Here is a 17,256-nt window from a genome sequence, read left to right on the forward strand (position 1 = left end):
CACACAAAGTACAAGTTTTAGATACAGCAAAATATGTTGAAGCGGAAACGTAAGTTCCACCATTTTGTGTTATTTCTTTTTTTTTTTGTTTTTGTGACAAACTTTTGCAGATCACAAAATGGCAATGGCACACAGGCTGAAATTGACATCTGGAAGCAATTAGCCGTGACAAAAGAGGGATTAATGTACTACCATAAAAGCTCCTGGTATTACTTGTTATGGTTTTTTAAGACTTTGTAATGTGTTAACCCGTCTAAAGCTAGCTTCAGTGTAAAGTGCTTCCAAAATGGACTTCACCTTATGAGCTCACTATTTGGCAAACGGTATCATTCATTATCATTGTTTTGTTAAACTTGTGTGGTTTTGTCATAGATTATCAAGTTCAAATCACCAGTGTCAGCAGCACTCATGCAGCCCCAGACAGTCGGAGGATTCATACCTAAATATTGATACCTCCAATTCCAGATTGTTATGCTCTAAAATCGACCCTCAAACTAAACTATTGACTTCAGTCATTTGAGGCCATGTGTATTATTTACAGGAAAACAATGCAAAGTTGCTACAATATTGAGATCTCGTCGAAATGTTGTGCAGTTGGCAGTATGTTATATAATGACACACTCAGATGTCAGCATTGTGTATTAAAATTTTCTGGACACATTAGATGTATTTGCTCAAAGTATGGGTATATAATACCAGTCTTAATGTTTCTTGAATCGTAAAAGAAATCAGTCGTACACTTACTTACATTCTACACTAAAGCACTGGTAAATCCAAATTTACTTCCTATATGATTTTCTGAAGCTAAAACACTGAAAATCATTTAGCAGAGGCGACACCGGGCAAACGTGTAGATGATGAATGAAAAAAAAACATACCCAAGTGTCAAAATAGCAAGTGAAAGGTGAGCTGGGGTCAAAACTGCCACAAAGAAGTAAAAAAAAGGACACTGTATGTTAATATTTAACTTATACAGAGATATGAAAATAAACATCTTTGCTAACTTAATCGTTTCCCTCTATTCAGTTTATTGCTGACTCTCCTTTAGTGGCGAGGTGCATGGCCTACAAAAGTAAATACCCACCAGGGTTTCTAATTAGCGCCTGGTCACAATAAATTAGCATTAAATGTTAACTGACTAGATCACAGGGCTATATAGGTGGCCCATTATCATTATCAGAAAGACATTTGTCATCAGGGTGACCAAGGTGAGACCATTACTCAACCCCATAGGGGTGGCAATAAGTTGATACTGCAATTGTCTAGATGGCCAGTGGGGTGACCAGAGAGTGACCGCCCCTCCACAAAATAGGCAACTCTCTTCTGCTCCCCCACGGAAAGTTGTGTGCTGCAGTGAAATGTGTCCAAGCCGAAATGCCGGTTCGGCTGGACTAACGTTCTGCACCACGTAGCCATGAATGTCAAAATTATCCACCAGCGGTGGGGGTGGCCCTCGTAGCTCCGCCACTGCCCGTTAATGCAATTCTAAACACAAAAAGAGCTCCCCAAAAGGATTCAACCCAGAAATATTTGTTTATATTCACATCAAAATTTTGTTACACCCTCAATAGTTATATTAATTATAGCTACTGTTGAGACATGTCAAAGTCAGGGTCCACAGAGGTCTGCACATTCCCAAATGTGCGGTGTTAATTATTTTCAGGCTGCACAGAGTAGTTAACCATCAGTCCTACCATTGATTAACACGCAGCACACAACTGAGACTCTTAACTGCACAGCTGGAGGAGTCACTAGCGGTGTCAATACAAGACTCAGTATTGCTGTTGTGCACTAAATGTAACCTTCTGTTCCTTGTACCTCCCCCCCACTACCCCCCCTTGAACCAGAGGAACATTTTCATGCAGGTTTGTTTGCTTTTTAGTTGAATTGATGGAGTGGCGGCGTCTCAGCAGATGTGCTGAATAAAAGAAATTAATTCTTTGCCAGTGTTGGGTGCCAGCGGACGTGATGTGCATGCCCGTGTCAGATCAGTGGGGTGGAACTGAGGTGGTCATGTTCAACACAAGGCCACGGAGGGAAGATGATACTATGATATTTTGATGTCATGTTATGAATGGAGAAACATTGAAATTTATGAAAAATAAACTCATTTATGTTGAATAATCAGTTGTTGTAGATACAATTGAGCCCTGGCATTTTGAGCATTTTTTATTGCAAATAACAAAATACAGTATGTGGTGTAATGCTGCCATCTTGTGGACAAACAGTATAGTGTAAGCTCTTTTTTACTTTAAGAAAAGTGCTACTTCCACGACTACTACTGCGACTACCACTAGCACTAATTTACACGTTTTTAATTTTATGTGATAGCAGATTATAAAGAAATGTATTTACAAAAAAATCAAGCCAAATAAGATGTTAAAGACAATTTTCATTCTTTTTTTTTTTTTCTTTTTTTTACGACCAACGCACTGCTCCTTTAAATCGCTTCCACCTGCATCTTGTGGCGTCATTACGCCGTCTCCAGGCGGCACAGTGACGACCGAGTCCGCTATGGAATATTCAAATTGATTAGAGATTTTTTTTATATTTTTGTTATTATCTTATATATTTTGTGACATGCTATGCTGTGGCGGGTGAGGAGCACCAGTGAAGGCACCACCATGTATGATGGGGGCGACATGACACCAAAATGATGATGACAGGATGATGCTCCAAATGTGTGAGCTGCAAGGTGGGTCCATTGGATTTCTCCCTTGAACTGCTGTCACGTCTGCTCGATGACAAATGATAGAAAAATAATCAGAATTATGACTCTAATAAATAAACACAAAGATAATGAAGGTACTGTTTTAGTTTTTAAAATATTATTTTGGCTACAATTAATTAAATCTCTCTTTATTTATTTTGTTTTATTTACATCTAATATCTAATTTAATGTATCAGTGTTTGTTATTATATAACTGCCTTTAGATCTATAATTTCATGTAGAATTGTAGTATTCAAATAAATCCGGTGACCTTCTGTGTAAAAAAAACAAAAACAGAGCAGTATTTACTATATTGGAGAGAATATATTTCTTCAAGGAGGACAGAGCTATAGGATGGTTGTTGCCATGGAGCTGTGAACCTCTTGTTGCCATAGCAACAGGCAGCAAAACTATGCGGCGCTTGTGTGTAAGAATGGCGCTCTTGTTGATCAACCACTGATAAAATAGTACTATTCCTCAAATAAATAAAATTAATGAATGTACATATATACTGTAGTTTGATGTGATGCGTTACAATGTGGTCTCCTTGTGCACAACCAGAAAGAAATAAAACAGCGGTTCATGTGTTATATAATACACGCATAGAGTCACAGTTTTGCAGGCAATACATTCGGCCCATATTCTAGTATTGTGTATGATATAGATTATAAACCTCAGGAATATACTGTAGTCATTCATGTATGCAGCTGAGAGACATGCAACGAGCCATACATCCCCTTAAATCAGAAACCATCCTTACTCAGCCCTGTCGTTCACATCCTGTTAGAATTTGGGTGGGTTGAGATACCACAAACGTAACCATCAAGCAGTGCAGGTCTACAAACACAATAATATGTTTAGTACATACAGTATATGGATCAATGATGGTGGTGTAAGCGTGCACTTGTTAATCATCAACTACATGCAGGCCTGAATGTGCCTGCATTTGTAAATAGACACTGGTACCTTCAGTCTGCACTCACGTTGACAAAATTGTGCTCAATAACTCTGGTGTTGTTTTGGTGGCTCCGGTTGGGAATGTAACACAACATGTGTCACAGGTTATTGTCTGGTTGTAGTGCACACGTTCCATTGTATTGTCTGGCTTAATATGAAATGACTGACACCGTTTACGGGCGGCACGGCGGTCAAGTGGTTAGCGCACCGACCTCATAGCTAGGAGACCAGGGTTCAATCCCACCCTCGGCCATCGCTGTGTGGAGTTTGCATGTTCTCCCTGTGTATGTGTGGGTTTTCCCCAGGTACTCCGGTTTCCTCCCACATTCCAAAAACATGCTAGGTTAATTGGCGACTCCAAATTGTCCATAGGTATGAATGTGAGTGTGAATGGTTGTTTGTCTATATGTGCCCTGTGATTGGGTGGTGACCAGTCCATGGTGTACCCCGCCTCTCGCCTGAAGACAGCTGGAATAGGCTCCAGCACCCCCTGCGACCCTCGTGAGGATAAGCGGTAGAAAATGAATGAATAAAACTAACCGTAACAAACTGAACTGAATGATTTTAGTAACATTTTAACATTATTCCAAGTCATTCAAGTGTAAAAATAAGTTAATCGCAGAGAAAAAAATACAGGAATAAATGCCAAATAAAACAAATGCATTGTTTGTCATATTCCCATGCCTGTGAATATTCTATGTTTGTCTATATGTGCCCTGTGATTGGGTGGCAACCAGTCCTGGGTGTACCCCGCCTCTCGCCCGAAGACAGCTGGGATAGGCTCCAGCACCCCCCGTGACCCTCGTGGGGATAAGCGGTAGAAAATGAATGAATGAATGAAATTGCATCAATTTTTTATGCCGCTTAGCCACACACGCTGGGGCATGCTGGAGCCTATCCCAGAAGACTTCGGGCAAGAGGCGGGGTAACCTAATGGTACGTCAAATGCGATAAACACTACAACATTTGGTTATGCGTTGGAGGTGGTGACCTTTCCCAATTTGTTCGACAGTCCTTGAACGCACCATTGTGCATGTTCTATATGTCTATATGTGCCTTGTGATTGGCTGGCGACCAATCCTGGGTGTACCCGGCCTCTTGCCCGAAGACAGCTGGGATAGGCTCCAGCACCCCCGTGACCCTTGTGGGGATAAGCGGTAGAAAATGAATGAATTAATGAAATTGCATCAATTTTTTATGCCGCTTAGTGTGCAATTCATTCATGTTATGTTTCTGTTTCAGATGGCAGCAGCCTTTGAAAGTGCTCAAACACCTCTTCCACGCCAATATCCTCTGGTAAAGCACCATCATGGCTTTTTGCAATGAAAGCCTGTTGGAGGGGTGCGACCTCATGGAGCCGGATGATGTCATTGAAACCGCAAAAAGCCCCTCATCTGACCCCGGGCCTCCTCTCATATCGGTCACATTGCGTGTGACTCTGGCTGCCATCATGATCTTTATGATCACCATCGGTTTCCTGGGCAACTCCATCGTATGCCTGATCGTCTACCAGAAGCCGGCCATGCGTTCTGCCATCAACCTCCTCCTCGCCACGCTGGCCTTCTCGGACATCATGTTGTCGCTCCTCTGCATGCCCTTCACCGCCGTCACACTAGGAAGCGGCGACTGGAGCCTCGGGAGTGGATTCTGCCGTGCCTCCATCATGCTCTACTGGCTCTTTGTCTTAGAGGGCGTGTCCATACTCCTCATCATCAGCGTGGATCGTTTCCTCATAATTGTACAGCGCCAGGATAAGTTGACGCCACATAGAGCTAAGGTCTTGATCACAGGTTCATGGATGTTGAGTTTATGCATCTCCTTACCGTCTGTCGTGGGCTGGAGGACAGGCGCTGCCGACATAGGGGATGCCTGGGCACCGCAGTGCGTTCTGGGTTACAGCGAATCCGTGGCTGACAGAGCCTACGCTGTTCTTTTGGCGGCGGCGGTCTTCTTCGCTCCCTTTTCCGTCATGCTCTACTCTTACTTGTGCATCCTCAACACGGTGCGGCACAATACCCTGCGCGTCCACAGCCACGGCAGCGAGCCTTCTTGCCTGCCGGCTCTCAACCAAGTCAGCAAAAGGAGGCTCATCGGTCTGCAGAGACACCCCCACATTAAAGTGGACATGAGCTTCAAGACCAGGGCCTTCACCACCATCCTCATCCTCTTTGTGGGCTTCTCGGCATGCTGGCTGCCTTACACTGTGGTGAGCCTGCTGGCCGTCTTCAGCCGCCGCTTCTACTACAGCCCGGCCTTCTATCCCATCAGCATAGGCGCCTTGTGGCTCAGCTACCTGAAGACGGTCTTCAACCCCATCATCTACTGCTGGAGGATCCGGAAGTTCAGAGAGGCCTGTCAAGAGTTTGTCCCAAAGAGCTGCCGTCTGTGTCCGAGGGTGGCGGGACGGAGCAGAAGGAGGGTGCGACCCAGCAACATTTACATCTGCAGCGAGACACAATCTGCTGTCTGAAAGGCACAAGATGGCCACTTTTTGTCTTCAATATGATGGTGGCCATGGCGTCTGACAGTAAAAACAACCACATTGTCCAATGTCAATTTTCTCTCCTGCTTGTGATATTTCATCATCAGTGGTGTGTTGTTTTTGACTCCATTAATCAACATTGGGCCTCAGTGGTGACTGGGATGGGCATTTTACTCAATTTTCCCTGATCTACTGATTTATAATTAATTGATAAAAAATCAATTAATTATTGACTCGCTTTCTGAATCTCAACTCTCAAGTATCGAGCAGAATAATGTTACTGGAAAAGGTCTGCGTGGATGTAGTTTGACACCTACATACTGTAGTATGTCTTATCATAAGACAGCCAACCTGTTAAGACTGAACCCAACTCTCCATCTCCCACTCAGTTGCTTTTAGGGGCCATAAATCAACAATCATTTCCACTAAACTAACAGAATAACAAAGAGTAAATGAATGAATTGTTGTCATATTGTTGCCGGCATCATGCTACCTTTGTTTAGACAACGAACGTGAATTTCTCTCTGAATGTTCTGAACTCCTGTTTCGATGTCAGTGTTGTATTATGTGAGGAGGAAAGCAGGAGTTATGCCATAACAGAAGTATCTGTGGATGTAATTCATATCTGATGAACAAAGTAGTTGATACAGAATCAGCAGTGCCTCTGCTGGTTGCAGCTAGGCAGTGCACTCTATCAACACAAACGACAGAATTATTAAAAGTCAGCCATTTCAGTTAACTGTTATATTTTTTGGGGATTTAATGGGACGGGGGAGAAGTGTTTGTGGAGGTAGCCAAAAATGCCATAGCTGACATCTCATTGGTATTATTATCAGCCAATAAGCAGCAGCTAAGTACTGCGCTCCATTTTGCCTCGACTGCATCAAGACGACATGATAAATCAGTTCCACGATAGCCCAAATTCTTAGCAGTTATTAAAGAATTGAATAAAATGGCCATCCCTCGTGGTAATCGTTAGGTCAGTGATGTTTCTTCAGAAAAAAAGAGGGGGAAATGCTACTATTGTCCAGTGATGTTCTCAGACATTTGATGAGTGAGTTAGTAATCATACAGTATTTACCTGCATATAATCATTTGACAAGGATAGAAAAAGCCAAATAAACACGATTTTTAAAACAATGGTCTTGTGTCGGTTCTTAATTGTTTCCACAATGTAAACAGAGCTAAGGACGCATGATATGACTTGAGATTGGGATACAAAAGACCAGTGTTCACATCAATGGAGACTTTATGACCTGTGGCCACACTATCCAACCATGTATGCTGGAGCCTATCCCAGCTAGGTTGTCTAGAACCCGGAAGGTTGGTGGGTCAATCTTTGCTCAATCCAACCAGTCACAGTTGTTGTGTTGCTGGGCACATTGAATAAATCCAAGCTTTTGTAAACTGTAAAATTTTGTGTGTTTTACTGACAAAGGGGTCCATTATAATGAAGCCAAAGTGTGACGTCTCCTAGTTTAGGTTTTAGCTGAGCGTGTGCGATCCTACGACGTTTTATTTTCTCCTGCCTCCTTAAAATGTCCTAATCTGTATTGGACACAGCGGGTAAATCATTGACCTTATCCGGTAGGTGGCGGTATTGCAGTAATATAGTTTGCATCCGCCGTTAAACGACAAAGAAGAAGAGAAGACGAAGATGTTGTGGAGTAGCAAACATGGCGTCCTCCGGTGAGTTAGCCAACAAAGCTACTTCTGCCTCAGAAGTGGATGTGTTATTGCACCCTGAGCTGCTATCTCATGATTTTCTCCAGCTCATTTTAAGTGAGGTGAGACATATATTCCCAAAATACACATTTAGGGTGTATTGTAGTAAAGAAAGTTGAGAAAATAGGCTATAATGTTAGCATATGATATCGACTCTATTTGGTTAACTTTTAAGTCATGAACGGACGAGTTGAATTTACCTATTATTGTTTGTATTGCAGAAAAGGGTCAACATCAGAGATTGCGGGGGTCGGGACCAACTCGTAGACCTTTACATACGACATGTTATCCCCCGGCCCCAGCGGACGTTACCGAACAATCGCTGGGGAAAGAGGATGGCGAAAGCCCGAGGAAAATCGACGGCATCTAACGTGAGGGCAGAAAGGTGAGCAGGGCCATTTTTAGCATTGTGGGGGTCCTAGTTTGTCAATTTGAAGAAGAGATTTTATTACACCTCATACCAAAACAGGCTGCAGTTGCAATGAAACAAAGAAATAGTTTGATTTTTTTACATGAAGGTGTCTGGCATCATCATCTGCAGTGAATTTTCCTGAGTTCTGGTCTGTTTTCAATGTTGAGGAAAGTGGTTCCAGCAATGGGGTCACTAAAGTAAAGCGTTTTGCTTCTCAAAACAATATGCATGATGTAAAAAAGGAACATGTTTTGAAGAGTTCTACTAATCAAGCAGGTAAGAACTAATTACTAGCTAATTAGATGCCGCTTTTCACCTTGTTTACAATGGTATTACACTCGGAACAGGCAGCAAATCACAAACATTGAAGCTGCTACATAACATTTATGATAGCTGTGTATTATTAACAGCTACATGGACTTGTGGTCTTCGCCACGTTGGTATGCTTCCAGTCACAATATACTGTACTGTATATGGATCTGTATGTGAATTGCTAACTAAGTGGTGTTGTGGCCTCTAGGGACCACCTTAATTCCTCTGGATTACTAAAACCGAAGAAAATGGAGACCACCACAATGTCATCAGGAGTCACCGATCGACTAAAACCTCCTCCGGCTGTAAACTTGTCCAACCCTATTCGCAGACTTTCTGGTAGTTCATCATCATCAACATCATCAGCTTCCTCTTACAGCAAAACCTCTTCACAAAGCATTGACACAACAAGCCTCAAACGGGAGGCAAACAGCTCGGTAGGAACCAGATATTTTTACACTCTTGCAAATTCCCTGACACAATTCAGTTCCAAATGTGAAAACTGTAAATAATTAATGTTATATTTGTAAATACATTTTTAATTTGATGTAAAACAATCATCTTTTTTGTGTTGTTTATGTTTTGGCATAGTTGTTTAGATATTTTGGCTAAATACAGTATATATGGCTAAATTTGGGTCAAATTGAAAGTTGGAAATGTGTCTTTCACAAAAAGCAGTTCTTCTGCCTTTTTGTTGAGAAATTATATTTTGCTAAAACTTACCTATGTTCTGCTGATTACTAAAGAACGGTTAGGCTAGATTTTGGACAACACCGTTCGGGCCTCCAACAATTTTAAAATTGTTGAAAAATATTGAAATATGGCACCTTTTTAATTTGTATATGGCCATGCAGTATGATACCTACCAAGGACACTTTTGGTCATATTTTTAAACCACCATGTTTCTTCTCCATATCTTCAGGGTGTTCTAAAGTCTCCAGAGGTGAAGAAAAAGATCCAGCATGTGACTTGGCCGTGACATCTGACCCCTACTCATTAACAAGTATAGAATTTGATTTTATAAAATTCCAGGTCTGGAAAAGTATGGCAAATGGAAAAACGTTCATGTTTCCAAGACTGTTACCACTGTTGTATTTTCAAAAAGATAAAATTATGAATAACTTCACAAGAAAAAGAAATTGATTGATTTGTTCTTGTAAGGTTAGGTTAACTGGTGACTGTAAATTGCCCATAGGTGTGAATGTGAGTGTGTTGCTCTCTATATGTGCCCTGCGATTGGCTGACAACCAGTCCAGGTTGTCTCTCAACCCCCACAACACTAAGTGAGGACAAGCAACAGAAAAAGTTTTTCTAAGGCGCAGGCTAGAACTGCTAAGATGTTTGTGTCAGAGCACACAGTGGGCGACGCATCCCGGAAAACATCTAGAAAGTGTATGGAATTTTGAAATGTCAAATCTGTAGGGACCCTGCAGAGTGCATCAGTCCTTTCAAATCAACACTAAATGTTATTGTGCTTCCATTACAGTATTTTTTGCCTTCCCTCTATGACATAAAATAAAGTCTAACAAGTGTTTAGTAGTTGTTAATGTAGCTGTTTACGATAATACAAACTTTACTTTTAGGTGTGGATCATCTTGTCTAGAATGAAAACATGTTTATTTGATTCATTCTTTCTACTTCAACCTCAGTGAGGTTAATTGTTTTAAATGGGTTTTTTGTGCTATATAGTACATATAATATTGAAAAGCAATGTACATCACACTGATAACGATGGATATGAAATAGTTAAAAAAAACATGAACTTTAAATGTTGGTCCCTGTTTTCAGTTTTGATGGACTTTAGATTTAAGATCTTTTCAAAATCAGAAATGGCAACATTATATTTGTACCCACTTGTTTTATAAATAAAGTGTGTCAATATAAATGGTTACTACTGTTGCTTTTATTACATTGTATGACCAGTCGAATAATACTCAACTTATTTGTCTAAAATAATGACAATCTTAACCAGGATTATTCAAATAACACTGGAAATACCAGCTGTGGCTGTAGGCAACCTCCTGATGTAGTGGTTTTAACCGCCACAAGATAGCAGTAGCTGCATTTGAAGTATTATCACATCCAGCAAATCTATCTACCTCTGCTTAGACTTGGTTGAGAAATTGGTTGTGTTGCGCTACTCAGCTATACTTACAGTTGTTTACAATGAACTCATCGGTTGTATTAATGCTAGCTGTGCAGTTTGCTCCTTAACTCTATTACAACATTGGTTCTAATGCTGCTGTGTTTTGCAATATACAATATGCTCAAATGAGAGGCAAAATATGACCACTTGCTCAAGGAAAGCTATGTTTTCCTTTCCATTTCTTCAGGCACTCCATAGCATTAAGGTTAAAAAATTAATGAATGCAACAGATAAGATTGATTCCTGTGGTGAATGTGTGTAAGTCTTTTATTTATGGTTGAATAATTCCGCAGTCCATAAAAGTTGATTTCATGCACATCTACAGTTTACATCAGAGTTCCACAGAAGCTAACCCATGCACAACACAGGAATTAGTCGAGTTAAAGATGCATACTGTATATATAGATTGAGTAACAATATTTTAAATCTGCAAACATGTCCTCTACATTCATGCAAGTACTGTAGTCAACATTCCAAAGTCAAAAATGGTAGCTATGGTGTACAACAATGTACAATCACTGCTTAGAAGGGAGTAAAAGACACCACAGTATGTGCTCGAGCATGGCTGGCATGGCAATCAGATGTTTTAATTGGCTTTAATCTGCTTCAGATGTCTTTGCCACACTCCGGGCAAAGGATGTCATCGCGCTCGGTGAGGAAGCCGCGGCCGACCAAGGACACGGAGCACTTCTTACAGTTGAAGCAGTCATTGTGCCACTGGCGCTCCTCAAAGGAAATGTACTTGCTTCCTCCCAGGCCTGACACATGGACACACACAGATCAAATTTGGAATATTTCTATAACAATGCATGGCAATGTGCAGGAAAATGATTCTCAGGGCATTGAATCGATTGCTACTGGACTGTTCAGGATGTCTTAGAAGCAGGTTATCAGTTCATGCTCAATGACTAGGTGGGACAAACACTAATCTGACCAACCTAGACTGAGGAGTTGGTGCAGGATCCGAGGTGTTTATCCTCTAAAAGTAGAGGCATAAGTATGGTTTCTCTCTTTTGTGGTATCAAATGACAGTTAATGCTAAGAGTCCACCGGACCGGCGCCAGGTGGTGCCACTTCGTGCCAATGCAATTTGTTGTGGCGCCTAGTGTCACCAATAAGGTGCCAAGTGGTGTGCAGTGGCGCAAACTGCCTCCCAACTGGCTCGTGGTGGCCCGAAACGGCAGCAAAAATTTAGTTCGGCGGCAAGAAAATTTTCAAAATGTTTAAAATCTTTGTGTCCACCAATTGGAACCAAATGTCACAAACAATCCACCTATTGGAATCCACTGGAATGTAATGGCGCGAGTCCACTGGGCCGGTGCCAGTTCACGCCAAAGATTATGTGATTGGCGCGTAGTGGCTCGCTGTGGCGCCAAATAACGGCAACATGCAGAGCGAACATCAATTTGGCACGAACTGGCACCAACTGCCGCTGGCCCAGTGGACTCCTAGCATAAGATCCAATGGAGTGGGGTCTATTGATACAGCATTTTATGTTAAACCACTTCCGGAGTACACAGGGCACATATAGACAAACAACCATTCACACTCACATTCATACCTATGGACAATTTGGAGTCGCCAATTAACCTAGCATGTTTTTGGAATGTGGGAGGAAACCGGAGTACCCGGAAAAAACCCACGCATGCACGGGGAGAACATGCAAGCTCCACACAGAGATGGCCGAGGCTGGAATTGAACTCGAGTCTTCTAGCTCTGAGGCGTGCAGTCCATTTTTTTTATGATGTTGACATTTTGATCCTGGAACTGATTATTTACATTTTTAACATTCCTAACTGTGATTGGCTGGCCACCATTCTGGTAAAAAGTGTAAAAAGAAGTTAACCACAGTTAATATTAAGCTTTTACAACAATAAACATGGAACATTTTCCTCAAAATTACTGGGAATTCACACATTTACTACCTTAAGTACAAATATGATAGTTTAAAAAAAACGGAATGATTTACCGCTAATGGGTGTGGTGCAGGAGGCACACTTCTTGGCGTAGAGGTTGCAGAAGCAGTTGAGGCAGTAGGCAAAGTCATCTCTGGAGGTAAACCTCTGGCCAGACAGCTGCTGTTTGCAGCTGGTGCACAGGAAGCAATCTTTGTGCCAAGGCTGGTCACGGTAGGTCACCCCGCCAGTCGTGATGGGCTAGTGCACAACAACAATTTCAACCACGAGTGGCGAGAGACGACTGTATTGCTGTTTACAGGAACAAGCCTTTTGCCCCCCCCCCCCTACCTTCTTGCAGTGCACACACTGCATGGCAAACTGCTTCTCGTAGCAGGGCACACAAAAGTTGTGGTTGTCCTTGGGGATGAAACTCTTAGTGCCAATGGGCTGCTGGCATCTTTGGCAGGTGAAGCATGTCTCGTGCCAGCTGTTGCCCTTGTGCTCCATCTTCCTGGAGCCTTAGCAGGTCACACACAGTTTCAGTGATGTTAAGACAAAGAATGGAGAAGTTTTATCGATCATATGATGAGTTCCTTACCTGGCATGATGGTTTTCTTGCACTCGTGACACTTGGAGGAGTATTCGTTGGAGTAGCACTCGGTGCACAGGAGCTGCTCATCCTTGGTGGAGAACGGCTTGTCCACCAGCGAGCGCTTACACTGGAAGCACTTAAAGCAGTCCTCATGCCAGTGGCGGTCTTTGTAAGACAAGTCCTAAAATGAACAAAGATAATCAGAGACCAGAAGGGAGTGCATAGTGTATATACAGTCCTGCATTAGGGCCAGGCAGGTGGTGCTCCACCAGGTAGCGCTGTTTATCTTTTTTTTTTCAGCATGTAGTATTGGCCCGAATATAAGACAACCTGTCAAAATACTTTTGTGACATTTTAATTGATATTATCATAAAAATCGGTTGATATAGGTATCAGATTTTCTTCCCAATCATGAAAACCAATATTTAAAAAATGCTGTATACAAGACACTTCAGTATCAGTATACTGTATACAGTATACATATCAGTATCGGTTAAAAATTGAGAGTTGGACAATATTGGCATATCGGTTTTCGGCAAAGAAAGCCAATATCCGACATCCCTAATTGATATCGTATTTCTTAGCTGTTGGACAGTTGTTTAATGACAGCTTCATGCATTATTGTTATATTAAAATTTGCAAATCTAGTATGACAAATATAAGACGACTATTTCCTGTTGGGGTTTTTAACGTTTTTTTTACATATTAAAATTATTCATATCTCTGCCAATTTTGAGGAAATGCATTGTTGGTATTTAGAACAAATATTACTCATTGAAGTACCAACTTTTTAACCCTCAAATTTGTAGAATTCTAAAATTCATTTTCCAAATGTATCAATGCCCTACCGATATAGGGTTGGGCCTAGAGTTGGGCCTCGGGTCTAGAGCATCGATGGCAACTGGGACTAAACACTCTCTGGATTATTCAGGTGTTTATTTCGAGTTCTAGTTTCAGTGCCACAGCAAATCAACCGCCTCCATCCAACACTCTTCTGCATCTGTCTCTCTCACAGCAACTACCCTGATGTTGTTATTATTATTATCATTACTGATCCCTTTCACTATACATGTACAGTAATGACAATATGGTTAGCCCGCCACTCTTTGCCAAAATGTGTGTGTGAATCAGTGTATGCTCACTCTGGTATTGCAGCCAATGGGCTTCTTGCAGTCCTCGCAGGTGTTGGAGTACAGGCTTTCGTAACATTTCACACAGTAAGGATTCTCCTCTCGCAGGACATACTTCTTCCCAAACAGGGACTCCTTGCAGTAGTGGCAGTCGTAGCGCTCTGTCATTTTGACTCGCGACTGGTCACATGACACCAGAAAGACAGCATACAGGTGAATGATAATATCGATAATACACAGCTACAGTCATGGCCAAAAATATCGGTAGGCCAAAGATGCAAAAAATTTTGCCCATGCTGGTATGGGATACAGTCAAATCAGCCAACAGTATTAGCATTGTTCAAAGTTCTAGATCTAGCCTCCATCTTACAGCAGGTTCTAAGTTGGAGGCTATAAATACCTCCTATCAGTCTAGTTGAGGTGTGAGGGGGGGTTTTGAGAGGCGGGAAATGTGTGCATACCAAAGCGTCACCCTGCTACTGTATGCATCCATCACACAGCCTCCAGCTGTCAGCACCATAGTATTCCTTGTCAGTGTGTGTACATAGGAGTGGTCACTTATGATAATAATAATAATAATACTGACTCCTCGTTGCTGCAGCTGTCTGGAATCTGCATAGTCGGACCCCCCTTTGGTTGTTTCTTGTCCAAAACCCTTCCACTATGTTTTTAAATGTCCATTCCAGATATGTGCCATGTTTTGACATATCTTATTAGGCTCAAAGCTGAACGGTTTAATCTTTCCAACCCCGACTGAACCCACCCACATTCCCCCATTGTCTGTTTCTGCCGCCATGACTCACCTAGCTTATATAAGGATTTATCTGCCTCCTAAAAATAAGAACTTGCTCATTTGAACTGCCACAGAATACAATCTCAGCCGAGTCCAACATGCCGCTGCAGCTGTTTTCCCAGATACTGGGCACTGCCCTTTGATGGGTGGATGAACGGGACCCCCCCCCCCCAGGGTCTGTCCCTGCAAATAACCTTGCTATCTATTTTCAAAGATATTGGACATATTTTCAGGACTTTTTAGTAAGCATTTCGGTATCAGAAGTTCTAGAACCTTTGGTGAAGGATGCAAGGAAAAACTCCATTGAGATGAATTGGGAGAGAGAATATAATACCAAATAATACCAAAAATGTGTATAACAATAATTGTATCAATGACAGAAGTAATACTATGGTATGGTGTTATCACTACTATCAATGATTATTGCATATTAATGTGAAAAAATATAAGTTAAATAAGTTAAATCCACATATACATCAATAGTGCTCAAATGTTTTACACCATATGTCACCTGAACTAGTAACACAATTTTTGCAACCTCAGCTTCAAATATGTGACTTGTACTCACTGGTTAATATGAATTAAATATGAGTTAAAAATATTATTTTTTTAAAATGAGTTAAATAGGAATATTTCCGCAAAGGAAGATTGAATTTCAATTAAATTTTGGCAAATCTTTGCTTAGTAGATGTGTATTTCTGCAATTATCTTAAATGCATGTGGTAAAATATATTTTTTAAATAACGTCAGATGTGTACCTGAGTACCACTAAATGAAATCCACGTACCACCCTCGGTGCTCATACCACAGGTTGAGAATCATTGGTGTACAAAATACATCAAACATCATAGTGTATTTTGATTGGAAACCGGCATGGGTAAGCCCATTGGCAACAGAATCCCTTTTAGAAAATAAAAATTATAGCCCTGAGAGTCACTTCCGTGCTGCCTTCACTTGCTGGGTTTAGATACATAGAATGTACTAGAAAAAAGACACATAACAATAACTGTTTCAGTAACTGTAGTAATGCTGTGGTAATACGTACTGATTCTCAAACTGTGGTACGGTACCACTGGCGGTAAGCAAGCTCTGTCTGGTGGTACCCAATAATATAAAGTTATATTAGAAATATATACATGAAATAAAGAAATTCCAATTTATTAACCTAAGATTCAATTTTCCTTTGCAGAAACATTACTATTTAACTCAACTCAATTTTTACCTGCAAGTACAAGCCACACATCTGAACCGATATCATGATGACAGTAAGTGGCGATACTTACCAAGCAAAATATTTTTGAGGTAGTACCACTGGTTTAGTGTTCATACTAATAGTAATCAAAGCTGATTGCAGGAAATTAAGAAACTGCAATAAATGATTTCAAAATCAATCAAAGATCAAACATGTTACTTCAAGTCCCATTTACAAGTACAAGTAAAAACTTGCTAACAAGTAATTGGCTTATGCCAATGAGGAGAGTTAACCAATCATATTTTATGTTCCAAAAATCTTCTCAATAATGGGATTATTTTTAATCAACTGAATCACTTAGCTATTTACTTTCTATATTTTTTTTATCTTGTTCGGGCTTGTTAAAAGATGGAGCCAGCTGAATATGACTACTTCCTGGATTGGTCACCAGGCATCATTACTGGCGCCAAAGAAAACACATTCAGGAGCTGAAATGAAAGGAAATAAAGGTGGAATGGAAATGGCCTCCAGGCTCATTGGGCGTGCATTTAGGATAGAAGAACCAAAGATGCTACTGCCTGGAGGCCTGGGATGGTTGGTGGAGGAGAAGGAGGGTGGAAAAGTGAGGAGAACTCTGGAGATGGGAAGATGGAAAGTGGGGGGGTTGGTGAGAGAATGGCTCGGGAGGAAAGATGATGGTGGATGGATAGTTGAACAGAGTCTGGTCTTACCTTCCTGTGTGGGGAGTTTGCGCCTGTGCGGAGTCTGGATCAGACTGAGGAGATACTCTTCGGGAGATCTGTAGTAGTCACTCCTGATTGCATTACTCCACCCATGAGGGGCTAATTGAAAATGGAGGAGGGGCAACATTAAAAAAGGGTGGGTGGTTTTTGGAGAGATTTTTTTT

At 41.3% G+C, this 17,256-nt stretch overlaps 3 protein-coding genes across 3 annotated transcripts; 2 read left to right on the forward strand and 1 right to left on the reverse strand.

Moving 5' to 3' along the window:
* The first annotated feature begins 2,474 nt into the window (after positions 1-2,474).
* gpr45 (G protein-coupled receptor 45) lies at positions 2,475-7,513 on the forward strand. Its single transcript, XM_058082118.1, has 2 exons — positions 2,475-2,695; positions 4,910-7,513. Exon 2 carries the CDS (start codon positions 4,977-4,979, stop codon positions 6,135-6,137), a length of 1,161 nt encoding a protein of 386 aa, XP_057938101.1. The 5' UTR covers positions 2,475-2,695; positions 4,910-4,976; the 3' UTR covers positions 6,138-7,513.
* Positions 7,514-7,782: 269 nt separating this feature from the next.
* c9h2orf49 (chromosome 9 C2orf49 homolog) lies at positions 7,783-10,446 on the forward strand. The gene is made up of 4 exons (XM_058082119.1): positions 7,783-7,936; positions 8,096-8,259; positions 8,807-9,035; positions 9,521-10,446. The coding sequence occupies exons 1-4, from the start codon at positions 7,826-7,828 to the stop codon at positions 9,575-9,577; spliced, it is 561 nt and encodes a 186-aa protein (XP_057938102.1). The 5' UTR covers positions 7,783-7,825; the 3' UTR covers positions 9,578-10,446.
* A 555-nt stretch (positions 10,447-11,001) lies between these two features.
* On the reverse strand, positions 11,002-17,202 carry fhl2a (four and a half LIM domains 2a). The gene is made up of 6 exons (XM_058082063.1): positions 17,081-17,202; positions 14,377-14,544; positions 13,241-13,415; positions 12,991-13,160; positions 12,714-12,900; positions 11,002-11,502 (listed from the first exon to the last, which is right to left on the reverse strand). The coding sequence occupies exons 2-6, from the start codon at positions 14,530-14,532 to the stop codon at positions 11,351-11,353; spliced, it is 840 nt and encodes a 279-aa protein (XP_057938046.1). The 5' UTR covers positions 14,533-14,544; positions 17,081-17,202; the 3' UTR covers positions 11,002-11,350.
* Positions 17,203-17,256: the final 54 nt, after the last annotated feature.

Source organism: Doryrhamphus excisus, chromosome 9 (genome assembly GCF_030265055.1).
Source record: "Doryrhamphus excisus isolate RoL2022-K1 chromosome 9, RoL_Dexc_1.0, whole genome shotgun sequence".
Taxonomy (NCBI): Eukaryota; Metazoa; Chordata; class Actinopteri; order Syngnathiformes; family Syngnathidae; genus Doryrhamphus; species Doryrhamphus excisus.

Coding starts and splice junctions, on each gene's coding strand:
- gpr45 (XM_058082118.1), top strand. CDS start 4,977: ATGGCTTTTTGCAATGAAAGCCTGTTGGAGGGGTGCGACCTCATGGAG.
- fhl2a (XM_058082063.1), bottom strand. CDS start 14,532: ATGACAGAGCGCTACGACTGCCACTACTGCAAGGAGTCCCTGTTTGGG. Junction 12,901..12,990: donor AGTGTGTGCACTGCAAGAAG/GTAGGGGGGGGG, acceptor GTTGTGCACTAG/CCCATCACGACTGGCGGGGT. Junction 11,503..12,713: donor CTGCACCACACCCATTAGCG/GTAAATCATTCC, acceptor TCCATGTGTCAG/GCCTGGGAGGAAGCAAGTAC.
- c9h2orf49 (XM_058082119.1), top strand. CDS start 7,826: ATGGCGTCCTCCGGTGAGTTAGCCAACAAAGCTACTTCTGCCTCAGAA. Junction 8,260..8,806: donor TCTAACGTGAGGGCAGAAAG/GTGAGCAGGGCC, acceptor TGTGGCCTCTAG/GGACCACCTTAATTCCTCTG. Junction 9,036..9,520: donor AACGGGAGGCAAACAGCTCG/GTAGGAACCAGA, acceptor CCATATCTTCAG/GGTGTTCTAAAGTCTCCAGA.